The following is a 21,914-nucleotide window of genomic DNA, read 5'->3' as shown; positions in this document are numbered from 1 at the left end:
ATCTGGTCAATAAAACTGAGGGAAACCCATGCTTTGGCTTTGGCAGGAGAATTAGTTTAATTCTGAGTGACAGTGTCATATGGAGAGTTGTACAGGTTTCTGATTGGTATCATGGACCTTTTTATAGTGGACATAATTCTGATAGACGGGTCTGCATGTTGGGCCAGCAGGAGTGGGGTGGGAAGGGTGAGGGTTGGTAGAGGTTGTGACAGGGGCCTTCATGCTGAGTGAAGCCAGCCTCAGGGAACTCCCCTGGCTTGAGTATCTCTCTTGGCCAAGCATAGGCTGGAGTGGGGGAGGAAGAGGGCAAAAAGTGAGGGGCTAGAGAAAACTGATTAAAAATATGGCACATATTTTTAAGAGACTGAGCTCAACTCCTATCTCTTCTGCAAATGAGCTGTGTGACCTCAGGCAAGGTGCTTAACTTCTCTGGGCCTCCATTGCCTCCTATTTCTTTGGGGCTTTGTACACGCTGTTCCCTCTGCCTCTACCACTAACGTTCCTTCTCCCGTACTCACTTGGCACTTGGTCTTATTTACTCCTTCTCTTACTTTGGGACAGAATTGTGGTTCTCCTCCCTCCTCCTGCCAGCTTTCCCTGCCCTCCAAGGCTGTGCTGGATGCCCCTTCTCTATGATCCCCTAGCACCCAACTGTTCCTAGTCATAGCCCTTCAGCCCTATATCCTCATTCCCTGTTGACTTGACCCCTTCTTGAAGGCAGGGCACATGACTTATTATTCATCATCATATCCCCAGTGCCTGAGGCAGTGCCTGACATGAAGAAGATGGTCAAGGATGAAAAGGGGAATATACTAAGTGAGCTGAAGAGGGAGAGTTGTGTGAAGCCTGGGGCCAGGACTTGACTCTGCTCTAGGTTTCTTTGAGATCTAGGATTTAGTATTCTGATGCCGCCAGTCCCACCAGTTGCACAAATCCTGTACAAAAACTGGACTGGATCTGGACTGGACTGGAAGGATCTTGGACAATCAGTATCTCCCTAGTCCACCAACCCGCCAGTCTTGCTCCATCAGCCAGTCCAGACTCCTAGGCAATTTCTGTGGCTCCTCTCTCCTCCACATCTGCTCCATCCCCAACCCCCACTGATGCTACATCTTCACTCTTTCCCAAATCCCCACCCTTTCCTGCCAACCCTACTGTCCCCACCCCAGGGTAGGCCACCATCATCTCTTGCCTGAACCCCTGGCAGAGCCCCACAGTTTCCCCTACTTAGAGCTGGGCTTCTTCCAACCTGATCTCCACTCTGCCGCTGAGTCCTCTTGAAAGAGAGCACATCTGATCATGGTATGTTGCTGTCTGAAAGCCTTCCATGGCTCCTCACCATGTGTAGGACAAAGACTTCTCCAGGTGCTTCTACCACCAAACACAACTCCATCTCCTGCCCCGCTCCCATGTGGGGTTCCAGCCATTCCTATTTGCCTTGCTCCAGATCTCTGTGCTATTTTGTGTCTCTGGGCATTGACAGATTTTATTTCCTCTGCTGGGAATACTCCCCACCTGTCCCTCCATCACACTTTACCTGGGAGATCTCTGCTCATACTCCACATCTCAGCTCAGTATCCCTGAGCCTGGCTGTGTGCTTTCAAGGAGGGCCTCACTGCTGACTCTATACCACCTGAGAGCTGTCCCACTCATAAGGGCAAGGACTATGTCCTTCTCAGGGCGGCCACAGAGTTGAGCAGATTGTGCACGGAACACCTTCATAGTCTGTGTGAGGAGTGAGCATTCCCTAGAGTTGTGTGTTAGATGACATGCTGCTCTTGCCCACCTTTGCTTCCCTGCACCCAGCACAGTCCCTGGTGCCTAGGACATGCTCCATGCTGGAGGAACACATGACAGAAAGAAAGAAAAGAAAAGGAAAGAAAAGAAAAAAGAAAAGAAAAGAAAAGAAGAGAAAAGAAAAGAAAAGAAACAATGGGTCCACCCCTGGGCATCCTTGTTACCCAGCCCCTGCGGCTTCTCCCCATACACACACAGTGGGAAGGTCCTCTGGTCCAGTTTCTCCCATCCTCTGTTCTCTCTGCCCTCAGCTCTGACACTTCATCTCACAGTGATCTTTGGGGCTACAACCTAGGGAAACAAAGAGGGAGCATGCAGGTCCCTTTTGGGGGGAGAGGTCCTTGAGGAAAGTGGTGTGGCGAGGACACATAGGGCACCTGAGTGATTTCCAAATTCATCCAGGCTCTCGAGGGAGTTCGTAACCTGTTCTCTGCCACCGCTGATGAGCAGCCCATTGGAGCTCATGTTGGATGTCCAAATGGCATAGCTCTCTGTGCTGTCCAAGCCAGGGGCCATGCAGCTGTGGTCAGTAGCATCCAGGCCTTGCCCCTGACATCAGGTCCTGGGTGGAAGTCATGCTCTCTTTATGGACAGAGCCCCTTCTACAACTGATCTCCCCTACCCAAGACTCAGGGTCCAGCCTCACCCGGGGGTACCTCTCAAGGGGAGAAGGGGTAGTTATGTTTCCAACTCTCTGGCCTCAGTTTCCTCTTTGGTGAAGTGAAGGATTGTACCAGAGTATCTAAGGCTCCTTCCTCCTCCGAAGATAGAAAGTCCCACCACGGCCCTGGACGGCACCAGAGGGCCAGCCTACAGAGGATGATGGTGAAGGCAACCCTCATCAGAGATAGTCCTGTCCACTTGCATCCATTTCAGGGAACAATATCACACAGCTGCTATGTGCAAGGCCTGAGCCACCACAATACAAAAGACATAGTCCCAGGCGTCAGGGAGCTCATTCCAGTGGTGGGTGCTGACATGTAACCAGTACTAGCGAGTCAACAGCACTAACTCCGTGCCGGACAAGGTGTTAAGCATTTCCTATGCATTATCTCCTCAGATCTGCATGCTATCCTGGTGAGTTAGGGACTACTGCTACCCCCATTTTAGGAATGAGGAGACTGAGGCTTAGCCATGTCAAGGAACTCATCCAAGGACACATCCCTAGGTGTGCATCCCTGGTGCAACCGAGGCTGGGACTCCACAGTCCTTGATTTTACCCAGAGTCTACCACAGTCTCCTTACCACAGTGAAGGGATAGATTCCAAGGAAGCGGCGCATGGGGCACTGTGGGAGCAGTGGAGACAGCAAGGAGCCCAACCTGGGGTTCAAAGCAGGCTCCCACAGCAGCAGCTCTACCTGAGATAGTCTCTGTGACTTAGGAGTAGCTGAGGCATTAGTACCCCCCACCCCTAACTGGCTGGAGTCAGGAGAGGTTCCCAAGAGCAGCCCTGCTCCTAGGCAGGCCTCAGTGCCCTGCTGTGTCGAGCACTTTCTATATTTTGGACAGCGGACAGGGAAGTGGGCACACTGGGAAGTTGCAGGGGTCACAGCCTGCCCAGTGCCGGCCAGCTTTCCTTGGGGACCACCCTTAGCATCTCTGGGCTCCTCTTCCCCGCTCCCCCCGCCCTGGCCCCCGCCTCAGACTGTCTGCTCCTAAGCCTCATGTAAGCCTTCCCTTGCCAAGTTCTGCAGGCTCATTCCATGTAATGCTTTAACATTCTCAGCTGGGAAATCTTGGATCAGAGGAAATCCTTGCTCACGTGTGAAAGCCACCCCCCACCCCAGCCTGGCTCCCTCCTTCCTCAGCACTCCAGTCCCCCTGCACCCGCCCCCCCAGCTAGTTGCTCTTCCTCCCCCACCCTGACTTAGCGGCCATCTCTCTGCGGCCCTCCTCAGGCTCAGCTGCCGCGGCAACCTGAAAAGAGGGAGCACGTTCTAATTAACACTGAGAGGCTCATTAGATAGACAGAGACCCCCCGAGCTCCTCTCCACCTCTTCTTCTGGCAGAAGCTGAGAGATTGCTCTCTTGGGAGGAGGCGAGGCTACAATTACCCATGATTCATGGGGTTTAGAGAGAAGTGAGCTGAGCTGCTCTTAGGCCAGTGGGCCCAGAGACCCCTCCCTCCCTGGGGCCACCTGCCACCCCCATATCCATCTTTCTTAGCTCTCTGATCTGGCCCTGGTTAAGAAAAAAAAGGGTTAGGGTGGTAGGGAAGGCCTGGCTGGGTATACAAAGCTGAACTGGGACCCTGCCAAGTTCCCGAGCCCTGGTGGGTGGGAGCGGCGGGGGGGCGGGGGGGGGAGCAAGGCGAGGATGCGACATTTGACTCCCAGCCCAGATCCGGAAGACACCCTAGATTTTTATTTCCCCTGGGACATAGGACAGAGTTCAGTTTAGTTCATGTCCACAAACATTTATTAAGCCCGAGCCATGGCTCTAGCTCGATGCTGGGCACCAGGAATGTGGAGACATAATACCATCCTGCCTGTGAGGTACAGTCTGTGGGAATACAGAGAACATTGAGGGTGGGCTGCAAAGGGTGGAAAGAAACTGTAGGGGACAGTGCAGGCTGGGGTTGTAGCAAGCACAAGGCTGGAATGAATGGGAGATGGTTGTGTTAAATGCACTGGAACAAATGGAGAAGATCCAAGAACTGAGTTCAAATACCACAGTGAGCAGTTGCTCCTTGCCAGGCTCTGCGCTGGGTGCTGGGCATGGATCAGAGACCTCGAAGAACTTATGCCCTGTTGGAGTCGGGGTTGGTGGGGTGGAGAGAAGGAAGGATGGGTCAGATAAATATCACAAAGATTAGCAGAGAGAACTGAGTGTCAAAGAGAAGTAAGAAACAACATTCTCTGCGGGCACCTGAAGCGGGAGCTCCCCGTCTGGTCGGGGGACTGAGACGGCTTCACGGAGACAGGTCTTGAAGAAAGGAGAGAACATCGCAGGCTGAGGGACAGGGCGGAGCAAATGCTCAGAGCAGGAAGGCCTAGTGTGGGCTGGGGGAGGAGCAGAAGTCCAGCCGGTATATACACAGGCTTGGCTTGGCGTAGTAGTAGAAGATGGGAGGCAGGCTGAGGCCAGATTGCGCAGGGTCGTAAGGCCAGAAGGAAGCATTTATACTTATTTTGGGCAGTGATCTCAAGAAGCTGAAGGCCTGTGTTCACATCTGCTCTTCAAGAGCCTTGATGAGGATAATGTAGGGTGGATGGTAGGTGTGAGAAAGAAGCAGGGAGGCAGTGGGGAGGCTGCCAGAGTGGTCCAAGCGGGGAGCCAAAGACAGCCCCACATGGCAGCAGGCTGGTCATGATGATGCAAAAGGTTTTAGGGGTAGGGGTGCATGGAATAAAGGCTTTGAGGCTGACAAATGCAGAGGCTGGGGTGAAGGAGAACCCATGGACAAATGCAAGTTTCCCAGCCTGGAAAGCATAGCAGTTAAGGCTCTGTAGGCAAATAAAGTCATCACGGAGAGCTGGTTTAAGGAGGTGGGGAAAGATGGTGGCTTTGTATAGGTGAACAGAGGGATCCATGGGCTGTTGGAAATGCAAGTCTAGGATCAAGTCTAGGAATGGAAATTTGAGAGTCATTCACATAATCATCATTGTCATCAAATAGCTACCACTTACTGTGTACCTATTATGTGCCAAGGGCTATATGAAACCATTTGATTCTCGTAACAAGCTACAGAGTCAGTAGGATTAGTTTCATTTAACAGATAAGAAAGCCCAAAGTCAGAGATGTTAGGAAACTTGCCCAAGGTCAACCAGCAGGGAAGAAGCAGATCTGGGCTTGAGTATGTCCCCTAAGGCTTGTTCATCAGTCCATTAAAGTAGAGTGAAGTTGTGATAGAGGACAAGTTTCTCACACAAGAGGTGAGAAGACACTAGCCTGCAGGACAACTGTAGAGTTGCCACAAATGCTCTGCCTGAGATAGCGTCCCTCTTAATTAGTTGTTAATTACCAGTTACCAGAGGCTGCTCTAATGACGTCTGACATAGAAGTCACAGAATGTCCAGAAGTGCATAGGAAAATAATTCAGATGTGTCTGCAGAGTGGAAGATGGCCCACATGTGACTTGTAACTGGCATGCTTAGGGGTTTTGTGGTCAGAATATAGGATTAAAGACCTGTACGGAAGCAGGCAAAACAAGGTAGACTGGGTCATGAGAGCTGAGGACAGTTTCAAGGTGATAAAAATACCAAGAGCTGTGCAAAAGAGGAAGAAGGAGGGTGGAAGATGGACCATCAGGTTTCAGAATTAAAGGTCTCTTGTGACCTTCGTGAGAATCATTTTAGAAGACTGGTGGGAGCAGGAGGCAGATCCTGGGGAGTCAGGTCATACAAGGTTGGACCAGCAGTTAGGCATTTGTTCATGGAAGGAGGCAGAGGGTATAGACTAATCTTCCAAGAGGTTTGGTGGAAAATAGAAAGAAAGAGATTGGGCTGGTGCTCCAGAGCAGGGAAGTTGAGAGGAGTTATGTTTTAGCCTGGGGAGATCTGGGAGTGTCTGTAGGCAGGCGGAACGGGGCCAGTGACACATAGAGTTTGGAATTGCAAGCGAAATGCATCAGTTCCAGGAGAAGAAAGTTATAGGTTGGATGAGGGAAGTTTTTGAGAGCCACAAAGATAACTTTGCAATTAATTCTTCAATGTATTCAATAAATAGTCATTGAAGGCCTACTGTGTGCTGGGCACTCTCCCAGCATTGGGGATAAAGGAATGAACGTGGCGAAGTCTCTGCCTTCATGGGGCTTACAGTCTAGTGGAGGATTTGATGGGAACAGATTCAAGATATTTAAAATCTGGTTTTCTTCTCTGCTTGGGTAACATTGGAACACTGGCTGGTAGAAGTCTCCTAGGCTTAGCCAGCCTTCTGCCTCCAGGTAGGATGACACTGTGCCAGGGGGGTGAACATCTTTCCCGTTCTGGAAACATTGCAGGCAATGGGATTTCATACCTTCCCTCTGTTGTCAATAGCACCTCATAACCTGAAGAGAATGCTCTTGGGCCTAGGGTTTCCCTTGAAATGTGAGTAGGCCAGGTAGGAAAGAAATATGAATTTCTACCTGGTGTCCATTTCTCCTGGTACTAGAGGAAGGGTCAGAGGGAGACAGAAATTGATGGAAGGAGGCAGTTAAATGGTCAGCTCCCCTCACTCTGTACATTTCCTCTTAGAGGGCTCTCCTGCCTGGTCAAGGCCAGTCTCCATTCCAGACCTCAGGGAGCCTGCCAGAGTTCTTTGAAGACACTGAGCTGAGCTATAGTGCTCTCTCCCCTCTGACGTGATTCCTGTTAAAGCAACAATGAAATGCCTCTGAGATATCAGAAATTTCTATGTTTCCCTGAAGATCCTGGGTACATGATAAAACGCCGTAGGCAACTGTACAATCGTTATGGGAGGCAGAATTCTGAAGGCCCGAGGTTCCTGCTCCCTGGTGCGCACATCCTGTATAATCCCCTTCCATGGGAAGTGCCACGGGACTAGAGGACATAACAGGGTATCACTCCTGTGATTAGGTTACCGCTCAGTTGACCTGAGTGAATCCAAAGGAAAACCACCCTGGGCGGCTTGACCTAATCAGGTGAATCCTTTAAGAGAAGGTGAAGCCTCAGAGTCATTCTTCTGTTGGCCTCAAAGGGCTGAACCACCATGTGGCAGGCAGCTATAACTGAGGGCCTCAGGCTTAGAATCTCAAGCAACTGAACTCTGCCAACAACAATGGGCTTGAAGGAGAACCTTGAGCCTTGTGTGAGATTGTGGTCCCAGCTGACACCTTGACTTCCTCCAAGTGAGATCCCCGGCACAGAAGCCAATGGAGCAATGCCCAGACCACTGACTTCCGAGCTATGAGAACATAAGTGGGTGCTGTTTTAAGCGGCCAAGTTTGTGGTAATTTGTTATGCAGGGTAGGTAACTGATACGCTCGGAATGGTACAGGACGCCTTATTGGCCACACAAACCTTAATAAGATTAAGTTTCCCAACTATCTTCAGAGAGGACAGCTGGATTGGGGAAGACAGACAGCATAAGGCCACCAGGTTTGGGGATGGGAGGGGCCCTGAATGGTGAGATGGAAGCGCTGAAGGCAGGACTGAGTTCATCCTGTTTTACTCGGGATTCTCCCTGGCGGTTGGGATTGTGTCTGTGAGATTTCCTGGGCCAGAACTGTGCCTCTGTTTGTCCGGAGGTGGGGGACACCCACAGGGAGGAAACCCAGGGGATCGTTGAGGCCGTGAGAGGCAGACATTCCACCTGCCATGGCTGGTGAGCCAACATGGGTAAAGGTTATTGGTCACTCTCATCTCACGGGGAAAGTCTCTCTGGTCCTTTCCTAAAAGGTTTAGATAAGGGAGAAAGACTGAGAGAAAGCGTCGCCACCTGAGGAGGAGAAAAGACCGTAGCAGGAGGATGGAGCCGGGAGGAGATGAGTAAGGGCCTTGAAGACACACCAGCCCCTTGTCAGAAGTTTTCTGGGGTTCACACTGTCCACATGTGGTAGCATGCCCCTCCCCGACCCACCAAGCCCTGTCCTGATTGTACAGCCCCCATTGTTGAGAACAGAGCTGGCCCAAATTATGCAGCCTGGTAGCCTGGAGGGACTCCCACTGTTGACACATCCATTTACCACTCCTCTGTCCTCCATCCATCTTTTTATTAAATTCACATTTATTGAGCATCTACTATGTGCCAGCCCTTGGGCTGGGTACCAGGAACACGTTGTTGATCAAACCCCAACCCCAAAACCCATATGATGATCCCAGGGTCAGGAAGTTCTGCAATGCAGTGATAAGGAACAAAGCAGGTGAACAGGGCCAGCAGCAATTTTTTAAAGCATTTCTGTTTAATTTTTAATTTGTTTTTATTTTAAATGTACACACAAGTAAAAAGAATAGTGTAGTAAACTTCCAGATAACTACCACCCAGTTCCAACAATTTTTGTTAATATTGTTTCATCTAACAGTCCCACTTTTTTTGATGGAGTATTTTAATACAAACTCAAGATACCGTGTATTTCGCCTGTAAGTACTTCCATACAGATCTCTGATATGAACATTTTAACATAACCATCGCAGCAGCAGTATCTGATCCGACTACCCGATGCAGCCCCCTGCCCCCTGCCCCCGGAAATTGCCAACTCCCGGAAGCTAGTCCTGCATCCTACACCTCCAGGAGTCTTGACGAGGATGTAGTCCCTCAGGCCGTGACATGCTAGAGTTTCAGACTTTGGCCCCTCAGGACCCCCCGCTGTGCCTTCCTGGGCCCCGCCAAAGCTTAGCCGGTGACCCCCCAGGCCTCACTGCGTTCTTGCTCCTCTGTTCTTGTCGCAGATTGAAATGCTAGAACACAAGTACGGGGGCCACCTCGTGTCCCGGCGCGCCGCTTGCACCATCCAAACCGCCTTCCGCCAGTACCAGCTCAGCAAGAACTTTGAGAAGATCCGCAACTCGCTCCTGGAGAGCCGCCTGCCGCGGCGGATCTCCCTGCGCAAAGTGCGGGCGCCCACCGCGGAGAGCCTGGCGGCCGAGAAGGCTCTCATGGAGGGCTACGGCCTCATGGGGCTGCCGCTGGTGCGCTCGCCCTCCCTGCCGCCCACCTTCGCGGGCACGCTCACCGAGCTGGAGGACTCCTTCACCGAGCAGGTGCAGTCCCTGGCCAAGTCCATCGACGACGCCCTCAGCACCTGGAGCCTCAAGACCATGTGCTCCCTGCAGGAGAGCGGCGCTTACCAGCTCCACCAGGCCCTGCACGCGGGCGCGGGGCCACCGGGCCTGGAGGCCGAGATGCGGGAGCTCGACAGCGCCCGCCCAGCGCCAAGGGAAGAGGCCGCCGAGGCCGCCGGCCTGCCCCAGGGCCACAGCAGTACCCTCATGATGGCCTTCCGGGACGTCACCGTGCAGATCGCCAACCAGAACATCTCTGTCTCCTCCGCCACGGCTCTGTCGGTGGCCAACTGTCTGGGCGCGCAGACCACCCAGGCCCCGGCGGAGCCCGCGGTGGGCAAAGCCGACCAGGCCGAGGCCCCGGGGCAGGAGGCCGAGATGGCCACAACCACGGGGCAGGGGGACGCGCCTGCGGAAAACACCGGCGCAGAGGCCGGAGCCAACGGAGCCCTGAGCGCCCACCCGCCTGGGGCTGCGGCGGCGGTGGTGGAGGGGGCCGCGGGGGCGGAGGCAGAGGCGGAAACGGCGGAGTCGGAGACAGGGGAGGTGGGGAAAGGGACCGAGGCCGAGGCTGGCGACAACTCGGAGCCTCCGAGCAGCAGCAGCACGTCCACCAAGTCGGCCAAGTCGGGCTCAGAAGTGTCGGCCTCAGCCTCCAAGGAGGCCCTGCAGGCCATGATCCTGAGCCTGCCGCGCTACCACTGCGAGAACCCGGCCAGCTGCAAGTCGCCCACGCTCTCCACCGACACTCTGCGCAAACGGCTCTACCGCATCGGCCTCAACCTTTTCAACATGTGAGTGAGCGAGCCCTGGCTCTGGAGCTCCGGAGTCCTGGGAAGACATTGGGCGGCGGGGGAGGAGGTAGGGGGCGCTACAGTGACAGGGTAGCAGGGTGACCGGTAATTTCCCCGCATCATCCCAGGGCCCTCCCAGGTGACATAGGTGCCACACCTGCTCCTTGAGATGCTGTGTAGGGATGCACTTCTTATTTTTAATTGTTACAAATTTATGGTCAGGGTTGGGGACAAAACAACACATCAAGCCCATGCTTTCACCACTATTACTGCTTAAGATGAAGCTAGGGCTTGAAAAGCCAGAGAATTGAAAAGAAAATGTGGTATTAAGTAAATAACAGTACAGGTCGTATGAGGATTGAGCAGAAATCATTCAGGTAGGGCACGAAGTTAGGGAAACAGCATCATTCATGGGGATGATGTCAAGGAAAGAGAGCAAGGGGGAAAATGAGGAAAGGCAAGGGAGGGCCTGGGTGGGGGAGAGAGAAGAGACTTGGCATTAGGAATCCAGGTGAAAGGCAGGAGAGGGACAGGGATAAAAGGGGGAGACGGGGAAGCAGAGGTGGCGCAGAAAGAGGGCAGGAGAACGAAAGCGGAAAGACAAACACGTGCTGGAGTTCAGCGAGTCTCCAGCCAGAGCCCCAGCCGGAGCTGTCCTTACAACTAGAATGTAGAGAGCAGGGGGCCAACAGTGTACACACGCCCCTCCCGTGGAAATCTCGTCTCCACCCTCCTTTCACCCCTTCCTTCAGAGCCCCGAGCCAGGAGATTGAACATCTCTCCCACCCACGTGTCTGCTTGTTTATTCACTCAACGGTTACTTATTGAGAGCCAGGCAGGTGGACCACGAAGATGAGAGTGGCACACCCCCGGTCCCAAGAAGCTTATATTCCAGGGGGGAATAGCTACCATTTGCGGCTCACCTTACATAAAACACCTGCAAACTTCCTAACAACATCTAGAGATGGCCTTATCATGCCATCTTAGAAGAAGCAGGCTCACACAAGTAAGGCAAGTTGCACACTCACACAGATACTGGGATCCCTCAGGACAGTGGTTCTCAAACTCTCTGTAGCAAAGCACCAGTTTGGGTTTTTACCCAATAGGTTGTGGGCTGATACTTTTGTGAAATGCAATAAAAATGAATTGGTAGAAAAACAATCACATGCTTGGTTATCCTGAAAATGTCAAAGTGCTATAAGAGGTTCTAAATGCTTGCCCTCTATTTCTGTACTTAGCTTCTCCTGAACCAGTAAGATATGGTTCAGGGAACAGCATGGATTTGCAGGCCACACCGTGAGCACATTTGCCTACAGACGCAGCACTGACACCCACACATAGAGACTCAAGCCTGAGAAAGTAAATGGTGGAGAGCAGGAATCCTGTCCAGTATGGACAGTGTGGTAGGAGAGCTCACCCTGCTCCCCAGTCTCACCCTCCTTCCCGATTCCAGGGCGGGTACCGTGTATGAACATCAGAATACAGACAGGGAGGAAGGGCCTTCGTGGCAGGCCTCAGGGCCCTCGGGGAAGACAGAAGGAAACCTCTCCGCCTGCTCTGGGATTCAGTCCGTTTGGCCAGACCTCTCCCAACTCCTTCCCTCCCCATGCTGTCTTCACTCCTGTGTGTGTGTTGGGGTGGGGGGTGCTCAGGAGGACGAGGCTCCTGGGAGAAGAACTTGGGATGGAGAGCCCATCTGCAGTGGAAGGAATCCTGGCATTTTGGAGACATTCTTCCCAGAAACCTCCAGGCACTTCTGTGGGTTCCATGGGCTGGAAGAAAGGAAGGAAAGAAGTCATGGATAGCCTTGGCTCACTCTCTACTCCTTCTCCCCGCCTTGCCTCCCACCCCTAGAAACCCAGACAAAGGCATCCAGTTCCTGATCTCTCGAGGCTTCATCCCTGACACCCCCATTGGAGTGGCCCACTTCCTGCTCCAGCGCAAGGGCCTCAGCCGGCAGATGATCGGGGAGTTCCTGGGCAACAGCAAGAAGCAGTTCAACCGCGATGTGCTGGAGTGAGTGCCCCCCTCCCCACCCAGCGCCCAGGGTCCCATAGGACACAGGGGAGGGAGCAGGACCCCTGAAGTCTTGGCGCATCACTGTAGCTTGACCAGCCTCTCTTTCCCCCTCCTAAGTCCTGCAGAGATTTACTGCGCGTGCTCTGGGCAGGGTCCCATTGAAGCCACCAGGGGTACAGAAATGGTCAAAGGAGACAAAAAGGCCCCCCCTCCTTGCTACTGTCTCGGGCAAGAGAGTGAGCCTGGAGAAGAAGAGGACAATGTCTCTCCTGGGGCCATCTCTGCCTGGTGAACAGGCCCTCAGTCCACCCTCTTGCTGCCATCTGCCCCGCCCCCAAACCCCCTCAGGCTGGTTTGCGCCCCACATGGGCTCAGTTTCATATTGGTGGAGGCAAACATGAGAAAAAAGGAGTTAGGCTGAGGTTTTTAGAGCAAGAAAATACTGTGATTCCATAAAGATACGTTTACCAAGATCAACAGATGGGGCAAGATGAGGGGCCAGCGCTCAGCTCTGTGCGTGTGGAGGCGTGGGCAGGTGAGAGCCTCTTCACACTCGCCACCCTCGAGCCGCGGGGCACAGGGTGGCCTCCTTGGGGCCTTGGAGCCACCTCTCCCCTGGCAGAGAGAGGGTGAGGCCCCAGGAAGTCAACTCCAGAACCCCTTCTTGAAGGTCACCACGCCTCTCTCCCCACTTTCTCCTTGGGAAGTCAGCAGAAGTGTTTCTCTGGGGTTCTGAGAGAAACTTTCTCTGTCGTACTTGCTCTTGGAGTAGCAAGGGCCTGCTGTAGGGGGACGGGGGCTCCTGCCAAGGGTCTGGGAGCATGGGAGTCACGCAGCCTGACCGGGCAAGTTCGTCACTGCGCCTGGAGCGGTAGCGCAGAGACCTGGCCTCTGTTTATGCAGCAGTCTTGGTGCTGTGTCTTTGGACAAGTCCCTGCCCTCGGGGCCTGTGCTTCTGTCCTGTGGACCAGAGGGGCTGAATTATGAGCGATAGACCAGTGGTCCTCTGGAATCCCTGTCACATTCCTAAATTCACTCAGTCTAACTGAGTACAGTCAGAAGAGCAGGGGCTTGGACGCATCTGAGGGACCTTGAAATCCCAGGATGCCCCTTAGTTGACAGAACCCAGCTCCCCCCTTTTGGACGATCAGACCCCCTCCCCCACTGGTGCTTAAGATGCCCTGAGTACCTCCCAGAGGAAAGTGAACTGATAAGTGTGCTTCTTTCCCCCTCCTTTATTCTCCCTCTCCCTGGGGCTCCCCTTTCTCCTCAACACCACCCCTGCTGGGTAGGGTGCCCTGAGGGGAGGCCCTGAGGAAATGATAGAAGGAGGAGAAAGATAAGTTTTCTCTGTCTCCTTCCTCACCTGATTTCCCTCCATCTGGCTTGTCTCTCTGGCCTTTTCATCTGCTTTTGTCCCCTTCTGTTCCTCCGTTTCCATGGGAGGGTGGGTGGGGGTGCCGTGCCTCATCACTTCGCTCTCCCCAGCTCCGCGTGCCCCTGGGGGACCCCGCTTTGTCTCTCTGCTCTGGGAGCAGCCGTGCCTGCCTCACTCACAGGCCCTGAAGGACTGTCTCTTCTGTCCTCTGCAGTCCCCGTGTGGCCTGGCCCTGAAATGCTGACCTGCTAGGCCCACAGTGACCGGGCGCGCACGGGGAATATGCAGTTTCCAGCCAGCCCCGGTGGTGCCCGTGCCGCCGAGCAGCACAGTGAAACTAACTGCCATCTCCCTGGGAGACTGAGTGTGTGGGCTGGAGACAGGCCAGCGCTGCAGCCTGCGGGAGGGGCGCTGGCTGGGGACAGGCTGGCAGCCGAGGTGGGGATCAGGCTAGGAATGAGGGGGCAGCGTGGTGGCAAGAGAGTGCTGTGCATGAGAGGGCCCGCCCTGAACCCTGGCTCTGCTCCTCTTGCGCTGGGAGGCCTCCTCTGGGCCTCAGTTTCCTCACCTGGAAAGTTTGAGGGTCAGGCTGTGTGATCTCCAAGGTCCCTGCAACTCCTGTGAACCTATCATCTTACCCATTCCTCAGGGTCTTTGTAGCACCCTGGGATGGTGCAGAATCGTTTGCCCTGAACGTCAAAGCCATGCTTTGTCATGCCACCAGGGCATCCCAGAGCAGCCTGCCGGCTCCAGACCAGCGAGCTCACCCTTCCTTCCACAAACATGGACTGCCTGCTCTGGATCAGGAATGGGGCTGAGCTGGGCATCCCAGTGAATGCAGGATGGGGGCAGGGAGAAGTAGGTGTGGGCTCGTGGCTGGGGGCGGGCAGGGGGGGGGGGACTTACAGACCCAAGTGTCAATGGGAGAGATGAGCGGAGGAGTGTGGAAAGGGAGAGAAGGGGCCAAGGAACCTCCTGCAGGCCTTGCCACGTCAGGAGAGTGGAGTGCAGAGCTGAGCCCCCATCTGCCCCAGTGGGTGCCTCGGTCCCTTGTGGTTTATTCTGAGGCCATGCGGGCCCTGGGCGCCGAGGCCTGGGCACATCCAGCCTCTGCACGTAACAGCTCCACAGAAACGAGCCCTCTTCACCCAAGTCCACGTTGCTGCCTGCCTGGCTTGTCTCCTGAGAGGTGCCAGCGGGAGATGGAGAGCACGGAAGGAGCAGGCATTCACAGGGGAGCCAGACGCTGGGGCTTGGGGGGGGGGGTGTTCCCTGCCACTCAAGCCAGCTATCCTGCAACCTCCCAGCATCTGCTGCCTCTTCCTTACGCCCACCAGAGAAAACACACAATAACAAAGTCGCTGGTGCCATTTTGCCCAGGCCGAAAAGGCTTCATTGGGATTCTGCACAGCTTCCCTGCCCCCGCCTGGTGACATTCAGCATGTTGCGTCCGTTCTGTACAAAGCTGCTTGCTGAATAAAAGGACATAAATCACCCATCCCCTTGGAGACTGAGACGGCCCCAGCCACAGCACTCTTCAAGATGTGGCCAGGCAGGAAGGAGAGAGGGTGGAAGCCTGTAGGAGGGGATGGGGCGGGACCCCCACCATGACCACCCGTGGGCCTGTGGAGAAAAGGAAGGGAGAAGGGGCCAAGCAGAATCCACATCAGCTGCTGGCCTACTTCTGAGCACCACAGATGCCATGGGATCGCCTCCCGAATCTGCCCTTTGGTGCTCTGGGAAGCTGATCTCTTCGTCCCTTAGTGCCCTGATTCCATAGCAGTTACGTTCCAAGAAGGAAAGTATTTAATCAGGGTGTATCAAATAATGACAGAAGGCATACTGAGCTCAAAAGGCCACGTCCATTCCACTGTTTACCTGGGAAGGGTTTGGTTTTTATAAAGGAGAAACCAGCCTGTTTCCTCACTTGTCAAATGGGGACAATAGTACCCACGTCATACAAATTAAAATTTTTAAATGCATGTAAAGTGCTTACGTCAGTGACTGACGCTTAGTCAGTTCTTTACAAATATTAGCTATTTCTAATATTATCTTTCTCACTTGAAAGCACAGGACATTAGACGTCCTGTGGGGGTCTAATCCCCCAGTGGGGAATCCGTCAGACACCTCAGGTCTGGTATGAAATCAGGTCCACTCCCCAGACAGCAAGAACTTGCTGGAGCTTGCTGGGGAAGGGAGAGGAGCTCATTTGGGGACCATCTTGCACTCTGAGGAAATCCTCTCTGGTGCTGAGGAGAGAAGGGCGGTGGCGGCCTGGCTGGAGGAGCCAGGCATCAGCAGGGGTTAGGATCCTTGGGTGCTGGAAGCTTTTCCCTCTCAGTTTTCACATGGCTGGGAAATTTGGCTCTGCTCTATTTCCCTTCTGAAATGTTCTCCTTAGCAGTTTGAAGGCCGGCGGATGGGGAAACGTTCCATGCTGGCTGTGAGCAGGCTCTTTTCTGGCCTGGGTGATCTTTTCTGAGGAGAATCATATACGTGGGGAGGGCATGGGTATCTGTCGTTTCCATGGACAGGCACGGAGGGCACCTTTTGGGTTGAGTTGCCAGAAAAATTTCCTGGGTGTTCCTTCTCTCGCTGTGTCTACTCCATTTTTTGTTCAGTATTAAGAGTTTGACATTTTAGTCAGATTGCATTATTTCATTTCCTTGGAAATGTGTTGGCCAGAGTGTAACAAATTTGTTCTTCTTAGGGGACATTCAGAAATGAAGACAGATTTCCTGTCCAACAGGCTGGGAGGCATTAGCCTTTCATGGCTAGGAAGAAATTATTTGAGAATGTCCTGCCCGTTGTGCTGTGTGTAACCTCAGAACAGTTACTTTATTTCTGGGGAATTCCATCAGGAAGGAGAGAGCAGGCTGGGGCCCACGCAGACCCTTCTAGGTCTGGAGGAGGGTGGAAAGAGGCCCGGCGCAGGCAGGGATAGACTCTGCGCTTATTTCCACTGCTTTGAAAACCTGACACGGCCACCAGCCAGTGGGATAGAAGGAGAGGGTCTCTTCTTTTTTTCTTTTAAATTTAATTTAATTTTATTTTATTTAAATTCAGTTAATTAACATATAGTGTATTATTAGTTTCAGAGGTAGAGTTCAGTGATTCATCAGTTGCATGTAACACCCAGTGCTCATTTCATTACGTGCCCTCCTTAATGCCCATCACCCAGTCACCCCATCCTCCTACCCACCTCCCCTCCAGCAACCCTCAGTTTGTTTCCTATAGTTAAGAGTGTCTTATGGTTTGTCTCCCTTCTGATTTCATCTTGTTTTATTTTTTCCTCCCTTCCTCAATGATCCTCCATTTTGTTTCTTAAATTGCACATATGAGTGAAATAATATGATAAATCTTTTTCTCTGATTGACTTGTTTTGCTTATCATAAAACCCTCTAGTTCCATCCATGTCATTGCAAATGACAAGACTTCATTTTCGATGGCTGAGTAATATTCCATTGTGTGTGTGTGTGTGTGTGTGTCTATACCACATTTTCTTTATCCATTCATCTGTCGATGGACATCTGAGCTCTTTCCATAGTCTGGCTATTGTGGACATTGCTGCTATAAACATTGGGGTGCAGGTGCCCCTTTGGATCAGTATGTTTGTATCTTTTGGGTAAATACCTAGTAGTGCAATTGCTGGGTCAGAGGGTAGCTCTATTTTTAACTTCTTGAGGAAGCTCCATACAGTTTTCCAGAGCGGCTGCACCAGCTTGCATTCCCACCAAGTGTAAGAGGGTTCCCCTTTCTTCACATCCTCGCCAACATCTGTCATTTCCTGACTTGTTAATGTGAGCCATCTGACCGTTGTGAGGTGGTATCTCATTGTGGTTTTGATTTCTATTTCCTTGATGTCAGATGATGTGGAGCATTTTTCATGTGTCTGTTGGCCATTTGGATGTCTTCTTTGGAGAAATGTCTGTTCATGTCTTCTGCCCATTTCTTGATTGGATTATTTTTCTTTGGGTGTTGAGCTTGATAAGTTCTTTATAGATTTTAGATACTAGCTCTTTATCTGATAGGTCATTTGCAAATATCTTCTTCCATTCTGTCGGTTGTCTTTTGGTTTTGTTGACTGCCTCCTTTGCTGTGCCAAAGCTTTTTATCTTGATGAAATCCTAGTAGTTCATTTTTGCCCTTGCTTTGCTTGTCTTTGGCAACGTGTCTAGCAAGATGTTGCTGTGACTGAGGTCACAGATATTACTGCCTGTGTTCTCAAGGATTTTGATGGATTCCTATCTCACATTGAGGTCTTTCACCCATTTTGAGTCTATTTTTGTGTATGTTGTAAGGAAATGGTCCAGTTTCATTTTTCTGCATGTGACTGTCCAATTTTTCCAACACTATTTGTTGAAGAGACTTTTTTTTCCATTGGGTATTCTTTCCTGCTTTGTCGAAGATTAGTTGACCACAGAGTTGAGGGTCCATTTCTGGGCTCGCTATTCTGTTCCATTGAGCCTTGTGTCTGTTTTTGTGCCAGTACCATGCTGTCTTGATGATTACAGCTTTGTAATATAGCTTGAAGTCCGGCTTTGTATGCCCCCAGCATTGGTTTTCTTTTTCAACATTCCTTTGGCTATTCGGGGTCTTTTCTGGTTCCATAAATTTTAGGATTATTTGTTCCAGCTCTGTGGAAGGGGTTCTCTTTTAAAAATGAAGTCTTTAAGTTTATGGCCTTGACCCCTCGCATCTCCAGTGCCCTTTCCCCTGACCCCCCCCACCACCATCACACACGTACACACACCTTGACAGACAAGAGATTTTCCTTAATAATAAAGAATCATGAATGTTTCAGACCCTCTTGCTCCTGTGTGTAGAGATCTGTGGACCTTAAGTGTGGGGTGAACAAGTCCAGAGTTGAGACTCCCTTTGGCTTGGTCACATTAGCATATAAATTGGACTTTCACACAAAGACCTACCACCCAGTCCTTTCCTTTATAACTCGGGCCCTAGCTCTGGAGGACTTTCTCAATCCCTGTGTGGTACTTGGCTATGGCTTTGAAGTGGGATATCTAGGGAGTAGGATTCTAGGGAAGGGGCTTCCTGGGAGTTACATTCCCCTGGGGTTTGTAGAAGGGCCAGCTGTGAGTGAGCAGGCTGTGAGACATAACAGCGACAGCTCACATATATCAAGCGTTCTCTGTGTGCCAACAGGCACTGTGCCAAGACCCATACATGCAAAATCTCATTCCGTCTTCGCAGCAGCTCTGTGAGGTGAGTGCTATTAATCTGTGCCAAATGAAGGAACTGAGGAACAGAGAGGGTAATTAGCTTGCCCACAGTCATAGAGCTAATCAAGGGCTGAGATCTGAAGGGAGGCAGAATGGTTCTACAACCTGAGCCCATAACCCAACACCATCCTGCCTGTGTGCCTCATCTCAAGGGAAGTGTGATCCAAATGCCTTGTAGTTTTCATCAGACCCCAGTTGTGAAATGTGGTGCTGGAAGACCCCTGACACGGCCTGCTTGTCCAGCCCTCTCATTTCACCCAGGCAGGAAGTGAGGCCTAGAGAGAAGAAATGACTAGTCCCTTGGCCAGTGGCAAACTGAACGAAATCAGGTACTCTTCCGTCCCTAGACCCACCTTTATTGCTCTGCTCATCGGAGAAGAAAGCGAAACTGAGAAGCTGATTCTTACATCTCAAGAGGTCTGACCTACATCCAGTTCCTCTCTCCCTGATAGATGGATATTTTAAAGAGTTAATGGACAAACATCAAGAGGTGTAATTTCAGGCAGAGTTAACTGTTGATGATGGGAAGGGTCTTAATACCTATGCTAGAAGGAACTTCAGATTCACTTATTCACTAGGTATGTCAACTCAGACTTGGTCTCCAGGTACATAATGAAAACCATCATCTATGAAGCTTTGTTATATAGCTTTACATACATCGTCTGTTTTAAAACTCAGAACCACCTGCCCACTACATGGTATAGGGGTCGGCCCATTCTATAGGTGGAAAAAGTGAGGAATGGAGAGTCTAGGTGACCTGAACTGAAAGGCTCAATGATGGAAACAAGATTCAGCCTCGAGGGTGTCTGACACCAGAGGCCTGACTTCTCATTCTGCCCATTCTTAATACCCTGGAACAGTGGTTCTCAAAGTGTGGTCCCCAGAACAGCAGCAGCAGCATCACCTGGGAAGTTGTTAGCGATATCAATCCTCAGACTCCACCCCAGACCCACTGAGTCAGAGCTCTGGGGGCAGCAATGGTGGGTTCACAAGCCAGCCAGGTGTTTCAGATGCACACTCAAGTTTGAGAACCCCTGGCAAGCGGGGATCCTGCCAGGCCCACTGAAGGGAGAGTCACCCCAGGCATCCACACTGACTTCGAATTCTTTGGGGTAATTTACACTTAGTTCTTTCGGTTCCTGAGTCCTCAAGGTGTGACCGGCAGCCATCCCTTCCGAGGCCCTCCCAGACGAGATTGTCTTTGTCCCTGTGTCGTCACCAGGAACACTGGCAGGTCCTCTTGCGTCAGCTTCCCTCTGCTCTATTTTCTGAGCCATGTCGCACTTTTCCAGAAGCCTTGACCTTTGTTGGGCATGTTATGAGTTCTGCCTAACAAAAATAACTCTCTGGCGGATGGGGATATTTTTAATTGAATTGTATGAGCCAAGAACTGCAGAAATAAAACCAAGGTTCCTACATCCCGTGGCAGTGGGCGGTTTCATTTTCCATCCTAATCCTGGAGCCTGGGCTTAGTACCCACCTAGAGCACGGGGCCCCCCCTGCTGTCTGCGGCGCTGCCCTCGCACCTCTTCTGAGCCTCACCTTCCAGATCTTTGCTGTCTCTCTGGCCAATTAAAAATCCCTGCTGCTATCATTACCTATTTTCAGCTCCAGTCAGTTCCTTTGTCTGCCAGACGCTGTCTTGCTATCGTAAAAGAAAAAAAAGTTGAGATGACGAAATTCATTTTGATCACAGTCGTGTACGACGCTTCATTTCCCTGCAACACAAGCTGCTTCCACGCACAGATCAGTATTAACAAACAATTTTATTCAGGGTTGTACCTGTTTATACAGATGCAGGGAACATCTGTGCTTATGCTTCCCCAGCCCCTGTGAGGAGCTTGCACAGGAAAGAGAGGGAGGAAGGCCCCAGCAGAAGCTACAGCTCTCCCAATTCACTCACTCCAGGATCAGCGGCACACCCCTGGGCAGGTGCAGACACGCTCGGCTGGAAGCGGTTTAATGGGCACCAGTTTGCCGGGGTTCTCATCACTCACTCGCCTGCGCATGCGGCTGAGGGAAGTGGGGAGCCTGTGCACGCCACACTGCCTCACTGCCTGCGGTCTGGCATCCACGGCGCTGTTTCCTAGGCAGCTCTGTCCCGTCTCGGGGGCAGTTCCAGATGATCTCGGCAAAGCAGGCCTAGCAATCCTGAGCCACCGGGCAGAGCTCCCAGAGGCTCAGGCCACTGGGCTCCCTCCCTAGCTGAGCACATGCTCCGGGTCCCATTCATTCGCCCAGCTGGTCTCTCACTCACGCATTCATTCATCCCAGAAATGGTTATTGAATTCATATACATGCCAGGCATGCAGAGAGTAACAGAACTGCCTCTGCCGGAAGGAGCGCAGAGCCGGGTGGGAAGACAGGCAGGTAAATGTTATGGCACAGGGGACAACTGTAGCGGTAGACAGAGGTGTGTCTGGGAGGGAGGCCGTGGCAGCCCAGGAGGACTCCTGGAGAGATGGATAACTCACCAGGGACCTTGAGGTTGGGGTTGGGCGGCAGGAAGAAAGAACAGCATGTGCGAAAGTGTCAGGCTTGAGAGCCAGACTGCAGGAGGGGGAGCCAGGATGTAGAAGGGGTGGGAGAAGCTGGGAGGCTAGCACGGCCTTGCTTGCTCGGCCCAGAAACTTGGGCTTCAGGCTAGGGAGGTGGGAAGCCTTGGGAAAAATAGAAGCAGAGGAGTGAGTGACAGGACCAAATGGGTGTCCTAGAAGAATTGTTCTGGAACATGACTTGGAGGCAGGGAGGCTGGGTAGGAGGTCATCGCAGTCACAGTCCTGGGGAGAAATGCGAGAAATACCTAGACCCTTAGCCTGAGCAGGGGCCGCGGGAGGGAGAAGTAGGCGGGGCCGGGAGGCGTGGCCAGGCAGGCGGGGTGGGGGGGCGGGTCCAGGGAACAGACTCCGGAGCCGCTGAGAATCCAGAACGCTCAGTCTTTGCGTATGAGTATGTGTGTGCTTCAAGCTCTCTAGGGTAATTTGTGAAATTATACCAAATAAACGTGTATATTTTCAGTTT

The 21,914-nt window shown here is 52.3% G+C and overlaps 1 protein-coding gene across 3 annotated transcripts in view; it reads left to right on the top strand.

The window, feature by feature from the left end:
• The window catches only part of IQSEC3 (IQ motif and Sec7 domain ArfGEF 3), a 104,778-nt gene that overhangs the window by 57,383 nt on the left and 25,481 nt on the right, over nucleotides 1-21,914 (top strand). For all 3 annotated transcript variants that reach the window (XM_026502689.4, XM_057303207.1, XM_044385305.2), the window contains 2 exons: nucleotides 9,130-10,256; nucleotides 12,111-12,272. In XM_026502689.4, the coding sequence (XP_026358474.1) occupies nucleotides 9,130-10,256; nucleotides 12,111-12,272 (1,289 nt within the window). The remainder of the gene's footprint in view (nucleotides 1-9,129; nucleotides 10,257-12,110; nucleotides 12,273-21,914) is intronic.

The sequence above is a fragment of the Ursus arctos genome, unplaced genomic scaffold (assembly GCF_023065955.2).
Source record: "Ursus arctos isolate Adak ecotype North America unplaced genomic scaffold, UrsArc2.0 scaffold_26, whole genome shotgun sequence".
Classification (NCBI taxonomy): domain Eukaryota; kingdom Metazoa; phylum Chordata; class Mammalia; order Carnivora; family Ursidae; genus Ursus; species Ursus arctos.
Note: the sequence above shows the minus strand (reverse complement) of the source record. Positions and strands in the feature narration are given on the sequence as shown.